Consider the following 13,451-nt stretch of genomic DNA (forward strand, 5'->3'; position numbering starts at 1 on the left):
ATAACAATAATGATAGGCAATTTTCCTCGACGTCATAAAGACCACCGGACTGTCTTGGATCGAATGTTCTGAAGGCTGTTTTTCTCGGCTTTTCGCCTCTTTTTCTTCTCCGACCAGAGTTTTCCAATTTTTCTACTAATGAGGGTCTCATCCCAATGTGTTTTAGTGTCTTTAGGGAGGATGGATGGGATTTTTGGAAGATTCCTAAAGCCAAAAGAAGAAGCAGCAGCAGGATGAGCTCTGTGGTAGACACGCCGACCTTGAGGTTACCACACAGCACAAATAGCGAGAGAGTAGAAAACGAGAAAGAAAGGGGAAAAGGCGGAAGGCTTAACGCGATGAGTATCGACTCCTGCGCTTCTGTTGTTTTCGTCAGTTTCCGTCAAGCATGCTTTTCCTTATATTTCAACATTTCCGTAGTGAGTGGCTCGTCTCCAGGTCTGCTTATATCCCACCATGTTTGCCTGCCCTTTGGCTTCATATGGCTATCAGGAGGATCGGTTTCTGTGGCAACTCGAGTTAAGAGAGCAGAATCTGTGTGATCACATGTGTCTACTACTACATATTATCTCATCAAGTTAGCGAGGCATGATGATCAGAGGGAAAGCTGAAAGACGACGAGACTCTAAACATGGTCCAAAGTTGGGAGTTGGCGGCTGATGAAGGCCAGGCTGGTTACTGGTTAGTGGTTACTCGTATAGATATGATACACGTGGGTCCAAGGTCGCTCACGGATATTGTGGAATTACTGATGGATCTCGTCCGTACTTAAAGTGTGTGCAGTCCTCCTCGTTGGGATATGCACAATGAATAGGTTGGTCCTCGAGAGACCCAAATCGAAAGTGAGAGAAAGAGCCAGCCAACCAGACCAAAACCAAGATGGGAGAAGAAGTTGAACTTGGCATTGAGCTTGTCATCAAGGCAATGTCGTCGTCGTCGTCGTTGGAGGAGGAATAGGGAAAGTTAGTCTTGGCTTTTGGGGCTCCTCTCAGGGACAAGTGCTGGGGAGTAGTTTGGATGGAGTAAAACTACAAGATTCGTATGAAGAAAAGAAAAAGATGAAGAAGCAAGTAAGCAAAGATGGGAAAGAGTGCAATTGACTGCTGATGGTCACTCACTTTAAGGGCAATTCGTCCGATGGATGCCAAGTCAATGTGAAAAGTTCCTGTCGGAATTTGACACTTCTTGAACGCCCCTTTGTCAATCTTTGGAATCATATTTGGATGCGGTTTCTATCACTTTATTGGAAACGGATTTTTGGAAAAGGAAAAGGGAAGAGAGAACAGGGACCAGGGGAGGGGAAAGAGGGACGAAGCAGGAGGAAGAAGAGGAGGAGGAGGAGGAGGAAACAATCGGCATAAGTGCACTTGACAGGCAATTGACGGAGAAGAGCGCCATTCGAAACAAGTGGAATTTGAATTTCAAAACCACTCACTTATTTCCAGATAAACCACAATTCCCCGACGATGTAGAAGGAGCACCACTGAAGGTGTTCACTGTGGAGGAAGGCGCCTCGATCCTCATCGACCTCACTGCTGAGGGCAATCCGGCTAAGATCGATTATAAGTGGACCACTCCGGATCGTGACAACATCCCTAATCAGAGTGAAGCACTACCTGAGAGTCGATTGATCGTCAATGGCGGCACGTTAAACATCTCAGCAGCCAAGCGAGTGGATGCTGGGAAGTACAAGGTTAAAGGCTCCAATGATGAGGGCAAAACCACCTTCAAGTTTAAACTCGATGTCTTTTATGAACCCAGGTAAGAGTTGAATTCCATACCAATGAACTATTGAACCGCAAACACACAATGAACGGTTAGATTCAGGCCTTTGAATATATGAATATAAAAAAAGTTTTTGTATGTAATCTGAACAAGGTTCAATTGTTTGCGACTTTAATGAGTTGTTCTGTATCAATTATCAGGCCAACTCAGTTCCGCAATCTTATGGAAACACACTGTATATTTATTTTCATCTGCATCTGTCTTACGAATGGCCCTGAAACTAAGCGAGTCAAAGGTTAAAGACCCCTCAATGCCTTTAAAGGCTGTAGCAGCTGCTCAGGCGATCTTGTTTCAGGGTCCATATGGTTGATAGTTCTTTGGTTCCCAGCCAAATTGGCGCCATTCAACGTCCGGAATGGACGAGGTTGCAATTTTTCATGACGCCAGGTTCACATCCTCTTAAAAGAGTCTTGTTTCACCTCCAAATGTCCCTACCTCTTTTTTTAGTTGGGGAGGCAGATCGATTTCCAACGGGGGAGGAGAAATATCCAGGCCATTGGAGCAAACTCTCACTGAATTTTGATAACCTGCCACACTTTGGATACTCAAAAAGGCTTTTTCCAACGACAGGTCTACAACCAAGCCTGTCTTGTGCAAGTATATGCTTGGTACAGTACTTGGATGTACACTATAAAAAAACGACAGTTCCATCTTCCATGTCTGCCTGTCTACCTTTCTTTCTCTGTCCTCGACCGATTGAGAGAAGATCAGCAAAGTAATGTAGTCTGCACGTACCCTCAATAATGGACGAAACACAGATTCGATTGCAGATATTTCTAAGGGCATTCATTTTCGTGAAGGTGATCGCTTGAAGTCCTCAGGCATCGATGCACTTGGCAAAATATTGTGCAGTTTCAAGCAAAACTTGAAGTTTCAAAAAAAAACCTTTTTCTTACCCATATTAGCATACCAAGATTGACGGTACTTGGGTGATTTCCAATTGGGAATGCACCTGTCTGGTTAAGAGATATCCCTTTGGCTCTGATCAACGTACATACATATCACCTAGTGGCATGAAATACCGGACTCTGTGAAGGTCTTCCAATGGCGCTTTGAGTTTCTTACTCGCAATAATGGCACAGGTTTTGATGTGTGCCAATTTCACACCTGAGTGGGTGCTTTCCGTGGTTCCACACTTTATGGAGTCCTCCATCGCCCTCTGTTCCGACTGAGCTTCCACAAATACCCAGGAAATAAATTTGACACCCAGGCCTTTAATACTCGCGATCTTTTCCCAAGAAATCCCTACCATATCTTGGTTTCAAATCGCCATCAATGGTTATAAATCAGAGATAAGGGACCGCACCCATGAAGAAAGTGTAAGGGAATGAACCAGGCGACTCATTCCAATGGATACGCTGAACCAATTTGGACCTGGGTCCCTGTCTGTGCCAAGTTGACTAACTAATTAAGATGCCGGGAAAAAGTGGGAACTGGTTAAAGCTGGGTTAGTCGATTGGGCGTAAGAGGCTGGCTTGCTCTCCTAGACCCAAAAGAACGACGAACAGAGCCACTGAGATGAGATGGCACATGGCAAAGAATTTATGACCTTCCCTCTCTCTCTCTCTCTCCAGCCTTTTCGGTCGGTGTCCTTTGTAGCTGCGGCTGTGGCTGAAAGGAGCATCGGGCCTGGTTGTTACTCGGAGAGAAATTTGATATCCATTCCACAGCAAATTGCCCTTCGTTTCTGGGGGAGGATCGGAATCAAGTTACTCGGAGTATACACTTCGGTGTACAAAATCATTGGTTAGGTTCATGTAATTTTTTCCTTCCAATGTAAACCCTATCATGTGACCAGTGGTAAACAGGTTTTCGCAGAAAGCCACCTGGCCACGGGGATGACCTTTCTTTCGGTTGATTTTTTTTGCATGCGACTAAAAACCTCTGAATTTGTAGAACAAGCTGGAAGAAAGACAGATCCAGCACACGATGCACTCAAGCACCAAAACGCGTCGATTGTGCACGTTGACGACGAACAAAAGCTCGATTTTTACGTTCCGATTACGAGCCCCCATCAATTTCATAGCGAGAAAAGAGAGCTTCCTCCTCCTCTTTTGTTTGAAGCCTTTCATATTTGGGCATGGTTGATCAAAATATAAGATCTCATTTATCTAGAAAAGCAACTATGCCAAATTAAGCATGGGCTGACTGAGTCATCGAGATTAGAGGACATGTCTTCATGAACAATCCTAAATCCGTTGTTAAGGTTCGATTTGATACCCCCGACTAGCTTCTATGAATATGACAAAGAGCCTCGTTGCTGAACAAATATTGGCCCCAGATCATATATGATGTATGCACATGTTTGTTTTATACCTTGATCACAGTTGTGAGACGGATGTATGGTCCATGAAAAGCCCGGGAGAGACGCAGAGTGGAAGACAATTTGCAAAGGATTTTGCAAATTTGCACTTTCCTCAAGTTTCCGACTCGTCGAGAGTCTGGCCTTCGTTGCCTTGGTAGGTCGTGTTCCAGAAATGATTCAGTCGAAACTTTAAGAGTACACGTGTTCGTTCTCTCTGGTTTGGCCAAGGCTGAAACGAAACGATGACGACGACAAATGCTCAAGATGAGCCGTCTTTAGTTCGTTCCCATCTCCATCCCATTCATTCCCCTGGTTTGGAGTTAAGATGAACGAGTTTTCGCGGGAGATGGATTCCCCCTTCTTCCCCGTTCTTGCCCGTTCTCCCTCTCTTTCGATTCGGTAGTCAGATCCTGGAAAACAGGCCAAAAGGCCTTGACAAAGACACGAGGCCCTGCTGACGTTTTTCCCCACAACCACAAGATACGAGGACTTCTGAGCTCGTTAATTAAGAAAATGCAGATTTGCAAATGACTTCCAAAGATTGGACGGAGATTTATAGAAACTAGGAACTTCTGGGTCGTGACCTTTTGTAATGAGAGCAATCATTGACTTCAATTACTCTCTCTCATTTAGCATCACCGAGATCACCGATGCCGTGGTGGTAAAGCCAGGGGACAATGCGGAATTCTCGTGCTTTGTGGATGCCAACCCCATAAAAGACGACACCATCCAATGGAAAAGAGAGGACTTTGATATGACCCGTGTGACCACTACCAACATCTCCAATATCGTGTACCTCACCGTCAAGAACGTCACAGACAAAGACTCTGGGAAGTTCGATTGCGTGGCCAACAACGGAATCGGCGCTGAGGTCAAGAACTCATCCTTTCTCCTTGTGCGACGTAAGTGACTCTTCCATATTTGGGTCGATTAATAAACATGCTAAACACAGACCCATCCCTCGTTGTATAGATAAACCAATGATTGACGAATCTCCTGGTATCGCTAAATCGGCCTCGGACAAAGGACTCACCGGTGTGCTCACCTGTCGAGCTACCGGCGTGCCGAAGGTCAAATTCATTTGGAGTCGCGAAGGCTCCGTGATCGATCCAACCTCGGACAACAAATATGCCGCCGAGGAGAGTCCCGTCGACATGTAAGTGCTCTAGAGGCTATTTTTGATCACTTAGCTTATTTTTGCGGTCCACTCGATATCCGTTTGACCGACTTTGATGCAAATCGGCTTGGTTGTCTGTTGGCTATCTAATCATCCAGACTGGCATCACAGGTGCCGGTTGAAAAAAAAAGCGATAGCGTACATGGTAGATTGGGTCTTCAGGTAAAAAGTGGTGGTTCAATCCAGCTCCAAAACCATCGAAGATGAGGGCAGCCTCAACCAAGCGGAGAGTGGACGGAGACGAGGAAAGAAAGAAAGATTAAATTGAAAGATATTGGAAAAACGTTACGTGAAATTGGCTGCCTGGCTTGCCTTCTACTGTAGTACGAACAGCAGTGCTAGGTAGTGAGTAGTGAGTATGCAGTGCAGTTGGTGGCCACTGGGCTTCTGAGATCACCAATGCATAACTTTCAACATTGGGTGGAAGTCGATATTTAGACGATTCGTGGAGAAACGTGGTTGTCAGTTGTCACCTGGATGGACGAGTCATCTTCTGCGCATCTCCCCTCATGTCAAATGAAATATCACTTTTGGGTATGCTGTTCCATGTGTTTTTCTGGCTCAAATTTTGTGGTGGCCCAATGGCAGCAAATCTTCAAAGTGTGTTCTTATCACACATTAGATATGACAGCTCGGACTAATTTACTCCCAAGTCTTTGCCCAACCAGCACCCAAGGGCCTCTCTTTTTCTCTCTCTCTTTCCTTAATTCACTTTTGGCCGTTTTCAATTAGCCTTTCCACATTTGAATTATGACCAGTAATTAATGGATTGCTACGGCGGGTTTCATTGCGTCACAAAGAGAGGAGAAACGTGCCTACCACATATGGCATGAAACAGGATTTCAATACTATCCCTTGGTTTATTTTCAAATCCCACAAAGGTGCTCGCTCAATTGTCGTGGAATGCCAATCGGCAACAATCTCAGTACTCGTGGCAGTTATAGTTATTTCAAGAGATTCCTGTACAACCGAGAAGAAATGTCAAGTATGTCCTTTGGAATCATCTTGATCTTCACATTCCCTTCGGGATCGAACTCGCATTCATCGAAAAAATGCCAACAGATCGATGGTTCAATGTCCTGCTATTTCTACTACAATTTCTGTTACTGGTAGTCTGGGCCTCAATGCCCACTTTGAAAGCTAAAAGACAGAGAAGAAAGATACTCTTCATATCTCGCGCCATCTTGATGTGCATATTTGAGTGCTTGCCAGCTGCTCCTCTGTGAAAAAAACAAGTTTTTAGATGCATATATTTACAAGTAGTTCCGAGGCTGCAAATGTCCATCTGTCCGTCAGTGTCCTTGAATTGTTTTTTTACCCGCTTTCCGGAGAGCCGGTCGACAATTTTCCAACTTGGCTTTGCTCGCCAATTCATCATCATCATCTTCATTTTCATCATGAGGAACTTTGAACGGCAAAAAGGTCTTCAAATAAGCAAAGGTCTGGCCGGGGTCGGGTTTTTCTTCCTTTGAGAAAGATATCGATCTTTCCCTAATCCTACTTTAGTGAAGGCATTTAAGAGTCGCCTTTATTGGGAGGTGTGACTGGGATTGTTGGCATTATTCAGTGTCTGATCTACGTCTGTTAAGAGATTAATCTTGGCTTCACCACTTTTTTCCATGCCTAGGCCTTAAGCTTACTTCCGTTCTACTTACAAGGCTTGTCATGGTTTTTGGGTAGTGTGTACGTATGTTGTTGCACTCCTCCAACTTGATTATCCATCCTACTTGCCTCGCATTACAAGTTGGCTTGGGGCGGAAAATTAATTTTAATTGAAGTTGGTTTTATGCAGGTGCCTCTTGGAATTTCAAGGATGCTAATCTTTTTTTGTTGTAAGCCTGACAGATGTCGACTTAATTTGTTTATGGGTATTACTACATTATCCTGATTGCGCCCGGAGGCCTGAATTAAACCTTTGTAGAGTGGATTTAAGACGTCGAACAAATTTGATGTGAGCATTCAATAGAAGCGTTATTATTCAACGCCCATATGTGAAGTGAAAAGAAAGTTGTCTCCCTAATTTGAGACAGGTTTCAAAGCGACAGGATCTTTTTTCCTCGGTCCCGAGACGAACAAAATATCATGACTTGACTGGGGTGTCGTATTAATTGACATTCGAAACAGACCAAGAAGCAGTCACGAATGAAGATCAAGATGATGATGATGATGATGATGATGACGAAGAAGAAGAAGATGATCTCCCGTCTCTCTGTCAAAAGAAGATGTTGGCGACTAATTGGAAAGGACACATTAGTTTGATTGTGCAAATCATAGGTCGTCTGAAGGAAACAATCCTCCTTTCCCATTAAATAATGCTGCTCGGAGTTGGAAAGAAATGGCTCTTCTTTATGCACCTCTAACTACAGAGTGAGTGACAATGAGGGGCTCTCGTTGAAGCTCTTGAAACGTTAGCATAGCATTCAACTTGAAACATTCCCACCAAACACCGTTCGGCATTTCGGGTGAGACTCCCGTGACAAGTTTCAAAGGAAGATGGCTCACCCTGATCCACATGATGAGCATGATGAGGATGAGAATCACCGCGATCATCCAGAGAATGCTTGTAATGGAGAAAGTGACGAAACCACCACAAAAGATTCATGCTTTCCTAGAATGTTTTTCTTTTGATAACGACCCTAGCGACGTGACCCTGCGCGTTGTCTTCATCAAAATCAGTCTACCACATAGTACACAGAGTAGCATCCAAGGTATCAAAAACCCAAACTGTTCCATTTGACCCCACTCTTGCAGGATGACGTTCGAATCGTTGCTCTCGGTGAAGAATGTGACCTCCCTGGATTACGGGGCGTACGATTGCATCGCCCAAAATGAAGAGGGATTGGACCGACACACGATCTATCTAAATGTGACGAGTCGTCCCGACGCCCCCGCCTTCTTGCGAGTCCTGAATGTGACCTACACATCGGTCACCCTGAATTGGACGCCGGGATTTGACGGGGGATTTGTTCAATCCTTTCGAATCAGGTAAAACAGGTTGCTTCTCATTCTTATCGAGCAAGTACTTAACTGATTGCTTTTATCCCGGATTTTCCATTAAACTTGATCGATCGAATGAGAGTGTCCGTACTCGTAATTCGTAGCCATTCCTGCGAGATGCTGTTGCTGTATATCTAGCATGCGATTTCATTTGTCATTTGGTTTGCGATTCAGGTTCCGAAAGGCCGACTCCAATGTGTACCACTATGTGGATGTCTCTCCACCTGGAACGGACACGTTCGAGGTGCAGGACTTGAAAGTGGGTACCACCTACCGGTTTGCCATCATGTCCCATAATTATGTGGGCGAGTCCGAATACACGGCAGACATTGGCGAAGTTACCACAAAAAGTTAGTTCAGGGGGCCTCTTTGGTGAATGATTGGTGGGGGATAGTGAAGGTGAAGGTATGACTACTGAATACATCTAATAATGATTTAGCGCTTTCATGGAGATTTACAATACTTCATTCTTTGTTGGCGACAAAGCAAAACTTAATGATATTTAGAGGTATGTACATTGCTCCTCTTTTTACAACAGCTTTGCACATATTTCTTTCAATTAAAGGTGAACGATTGTATTGGCTTGTAAATCAATGAAAATAATTGGACTTCACGGCATAACCAAAATTAAAACACTTAGAACCGGCAGTCTCAAGAGTTTGGGTTCAATTTTAGAATATAGCATAAATTTAAAGTGATGGGACCTTTTCATCGCCTTCTTTTTGTCTTCATTAATCCGGCACTCTCCTCTAACCTTCTCTATAAGGTGCTATCCCCATTACTCACCGAGACGATAAAATCGAACGGACCATTTCAAGGGGCATCATCATAACTATCACATTGGTGGCGGGAGCGCTTCTCTTTCTTAATGTCATTCTCATCTCGTGCTACGTGCGAAGGAAAAAAAGCCGCAAACGCGGTGGCGGTGGTGGCGGAGGTGGTGGAGGCGGAGTCGGTGGCGTTGGCCATGCCTCCAATGGTAAGCGAGCCCTAACGAGCCCAATTGTTAATGTGTTGTTCTCTCGATTGTTTTCAGATGTGTCTCCCCTGACTCAAACGGCCAGTCCGAGCGTGAGTCGAGACTCGGCCACCTCTTCAGTGGGCTCGGTCTTGCTCATTGTGGGCGTGTCCATTTGCGGCACGCTCCTTCTCCTTGTCAATGCCGCCTTGATCTCGGTTTACTTGCGGCGGCGGCAATTGAGCCAGAAAGAGGCCGCTAAAGAAGGTAGTGTGACGGCTACGGCCTCCACGACCTCAGGCGAGGGTAAAATTGATTTACTTCCCGGGTTTTCATCAACCAACGGTGGAGGGTGGTCTCACCACGGCTTGTTGTTCTCCTTGCTCTTTATGGTGTTGGTTCTTCATTCTCAACCCTTTTTTTCTTACCTCACATCTACTTATTGCGTACTAAAACTTGAGTACAATAGACGTTGGATTCGAGGGCCTGGACTCTGAAACAATGTGACCTGGATTCATTACTCGGACGAACTTTTCCTTCCATCCGATGTGTGCCTCCTCGTAAGTCAGTGGCCTGACGGCAATTAACGGACTTCCAGACCAAAATGGCTGCCCAGAGATCGACAAGTCATGATACGGGATGCAAACAACGTCGGGAAGATGCTTTTGGTGGTTGCCACCACTACGTACTTCTCGCATGTTTAATTGGCCTCTTCAAGGGAGGTCTGGCCATTTCCAGGGAGTAGACCTAACTGGCAGTGAAGATTAGACTGATCTACATATTTTGTCGTCAGGGATCGAGCACAAGAATTGTGCAAAGTGATTACTGCCTGTCACCAAGGTTCAATCTGAACGTTGGAAGAAGTCAGTTGGCTAATCATGTGGTAGGATTTCATGGAATTAATTCCTTCTGAATGCCATTGCTCTTGAACTTCGTCTTCAATGGTGTTTGTTGTCTACGAGATTCGAGGACAGTATGGCATATCACATAATCAGATAGATGCGCTTAAAAAGAATCTGCTAAAAGGAAGCCGTGGGTTGTTCCCGAGCTTATCGAGAAAGAATGAATATTATGGCCATTAATCAGACTTGTATCTGCTCGCCTGACCTTGTCCATGACCATCTGCGACCTGCCCTTGAATTGAGAAAAAAGGGTTTGCAGATGAATCGAAAGACAGAGGAAGAAAGAAAGAAAGAGTAACGGGTTTCGTGTTTGGGTAGCTTAAGGTCGAGTCGATCCTAGCGGACAATTGTCTTTGGGGAGGAGGAGAAAAATAACTGCGGTAAAACTCCCAAAGTTCTCCTTCCTCGATTTCTTGGGGGATCTCGTTGAAGATCGCCTCTTTGTTCTTAGTATTGAACTTTTTCTTCTATTTGCTTCTTTCTAACTCACTTGAGCTCGCTTGGGGCCTGACGAATCTGGTCGCTTTTTTGGCGGGGTCGAGGAAGCTTGGCCGATATTGTTCCAAGATTTAGTGAAGAGTCTAAAGGACCTCATTTTCGAGGAAATCTCGATCCTCATGGTTTGAAAGCCAACGAGTGCCACCACGGAAATGAGACCTCGTTCCGAGTCGCAGGAACTTTATCTCTGATCGGAGGCGTATTCAAAAGGATGGATGCTCCTCGTCACCTAATGGCATCCTTCCCCTTCTTGGATTTCCTTCCAAGCGATCCCGATTTCAAATCACTCCCTCTCTGTTCCACGATCTCTCTATCTTCTTCGGAGAGAGTACTTTCAATTTCAATCCACCTTCAAAGGGTTCATTCATTGAATTTCTATTCTGTCAAGTATCACAATTCGCACATCAATAAAGCTCTTTGTGCTCTGTGCTCTCTGCAGGAGGAAGCACGACCGGAAGCTCCAAGTCCGCTACCATCGAGATGTACGTGGGGAGTTCCTATGGAACAGATGCTCTGGGAAGCCACGCTGGCGACAACATGAGTTCGTCCATGTCAGATAAAAGTGGAAGCTATAGCTCCAACAATGACCAAGATCATTCTAGCCATCACCACCATAGTCATCCTCATCACATATATCATCCCCACCAACATCATCTCCTTGGGCGTCACCAGCCACCAAGTCTGGAGGTGCCCATAGAGCGGGACGAGGAACTGGATCCTGAAGAGGACGACACCTTCGAGGTAATGACATTGAATCCAAATAAAGCGAACTGGGCCTAAATTTGAGAGGGCCTCCGATTTAGGTTGAAGAGGGGGGTCCAATACGTCCACCCCCGCCCAGCAAGTCCTCTTTCTATGCGTTGAAACGCGATCCTCGCGCTACCACCAATTACGCCACCATGCCCAGGAGGCCTTCCAATCAGTCGAGTGGGGTGGAAAGTAGCAATGGCGGTCGTCATCATGGTGGATCCTTCTTCCATTCCCATCAACATTCGGCAACCCTGACCAGGCCACGGCATCGCGACGAGTTTCATCGTCAGGCATATGTTCAATCAATAGGTAATACACACTACGTAATGTAGAAATAACACTGGGCAAGAGATAATTCTACGGATATACAGCTTATCCTCGTGAAACTTGCCCGTAATCGTCCATCGTTTGTGGAGGGACTCTCTTCTTCACTAACCTCACCTCTCGTCTTCTCTATCTTTCACTCTCGCTCTGTTCATCTCATATTTGCGCACTTGTCATTTCCCATAATCAGACCGATGTTGCCCAGGTTCGCCACAGAGCCTCAAAGGGCAACCACATTGCTCCACAATCGATGATAATATGGGATTGGTCTGGTTATGACGCCATTAACCCGGTAAGAGATCTGATTTCCTGGCCCGTGTCTAATCTTACTTCCATTTCCTGTGCTTTTTTCACGTGTGTTGAATTCATAGGTGGTGTGCGGCATCTCAGTGTGGCCAATTGAGGAAGTGTACAACATTGCTTAAGTAACCCGTTGTTGCGTTGTTTCAGAAACGAGTCATGATATCTACGTTCCATCGGTGACCTCGGTGCAGTCTTCCGCGGTCAGTTTCCCACCACCGCCGTCATCTTTGGGATCCCTTACTCGAGGGTTGAGGGGCGTTTCCAAGGGTCCCCCTGTGCCTCCATTACCTTCCTCTTACGAGGGCGATTACAATGGACTGTATGTTCCACCCGCTGATGAAGATCCATACACTTATGTTCCACCCCCTAGACCTCCTATGCCCTCCGAATACCCTGAAGATGAGGGTCATTTGGTGTGAGAAGCGTGGCATCGATATGGAACATATCTCCTGAGTGGCAATCTGTCCCAATCAATGACACATTGATCTCATGAGTACAAGTCTTGCCGAATCATATGTGTTCCATGCAAATCAAAAAAATCATCCCGTGTTTTCCAAAGCAACCTTGCTGATTTTCAAAAGTGAGCCTTGATTGAAGGCCTCCCTCCCCTTTCTGGCACCCATTCCCCGTTTCAAGCGTCCTCCTTATCAAAGGATTATCGAGCATTATGTATATTCATTCAGAAAAGAAGTCGGATATAGTTTCATGTCATGATGCCAATGTCATTAATGTTTAGTCACTTTTTCATTCATGTCTTGGAGACAAAAATCTAAAAGGACACCTGTACTTGATATATCTGTTTAGTGCCAAGATCATGATTGATTTCTTGGAACGTGTGATATTCTGGATACTGCTTTATGTGTGAAATAAACTAGAACTATTACACCATTAATGTACTTCTTATTCTCCACACTTCAAGACAAAGTAAAAATATATCCAGTTCTTTCTTTGAAAGCATTCATATTTTTTTGGAAATCCTTGAAAAGGTAGAAGAGCAATTTGCTATTACTAAAGACTTCGGAAAAAAATGAATTAGATATCTTGTCACTTTGGGGCATTTCTAAATATTCTGATGTTTTCCGCCAAATTTGTTCAAAATTTACGGGCTTGCTTTTAAATCATCCTAAAAATGGACATTTTTGTTACAGAAGCTTTGCACCAAAGAACATTAAAAATACATTTTGGTTTAGTTCTTGTACTTGATATTTGGAGTTCTTCTGTAACTTTTGGCCTGGGAAATTCAACTTGGCTCCAGTGTTGCTTTTTTTACGCCAATCCTGATCTCGACTCTTTGAAAAAATTTGACTACTGTATGAACCATGAAAAGTTGTTCATGACTTAGCTTTGCATTTATCCAAATCTTTGCTAAGTTTATTCAGTAAGATGTTTGCAAAGCAAATGGAAGAGCAAACTAGGAAAATCACTCCATTTTGAAAGGTTAAACTAGATTAT

The 13,451-nt window shown here is 44.6% G+C and overlaps 1 protein-coding gene across 4 annotated transcripts in view; it reads left to right on the forward strand.

Annotated features, from left to right (window-relative positions):
* LOC131883887 (nephrin-like) overlaps window positions 1–12,887 on the forward strand; it is a 73,425-nt gene extending 60,538 nt beyond the window's left edge. Inside the window, exons 10-19 of one of the 4 annotated variants that reach the window (XM_059231492.1) lie at window positions 1,446–1,761; window positions 4,724–4,992; window positions 5,063–5,246; window positions 8,019–8,252; window positions 8,439–8,614; window positions 9,301–9,528; window positions 11,062–11,363; window positions 11,426–11,681; window positions 11,887–11,988; window positions 12,147–12,288. In XM_059231492.1, coding sequence (XP_059087475.1) covers window positions 1,446–1,761; window positions 4,724–4,992; window positions 5,063–5,246; window positions 8,019–8,252; window positions 8,439–8,614; window positions 9,301–9,528; window positions 11,062–11,363; window positions 11,426–11,681; window positions 11,887–11,975 — 2,054 coding nt within the window. In that variant the 3' untranslated portion in view covers window positions 11,976–11,988; window positions 12,147–12,288. Of the gene's footprint in view, window positions 1–1,445; window positions 1,762–4,723; window positions 4,993–5,062; window positions 5,247–8,018; window positions 8,253–8,438; window positions 8,615–9,030; window positions 9,244–9,300; window positions 9,529–11,061; window positions 11,364–11,425; window positions 11,682–11,886; window positions 11,989–12,146 lie in introns of all 4 variants that reach the window. The other 3 variants (XM_059231488.1, XM_059231490.1, XM_059231489.1) reach the window with 3 other exon arrangements.
* Window positions 12,888–13,451: the final 564 nt, after the last annotated feature.

Source organism: Tigriopus californicus, chromosome 7, assembly GCF_007210705.1.
Source record: "Tigriopus californicus strain San Diego chromosome 7, Tcal_SD_v2.1, whole genome shotgun sequence".
NCBI classification, from domain to species: Eukaryota; Metazoa; Arthropoda; class Copepoda; order Harpacticoida; family Harpacticidae; genus Tigriopus; species Tigriopus californicus.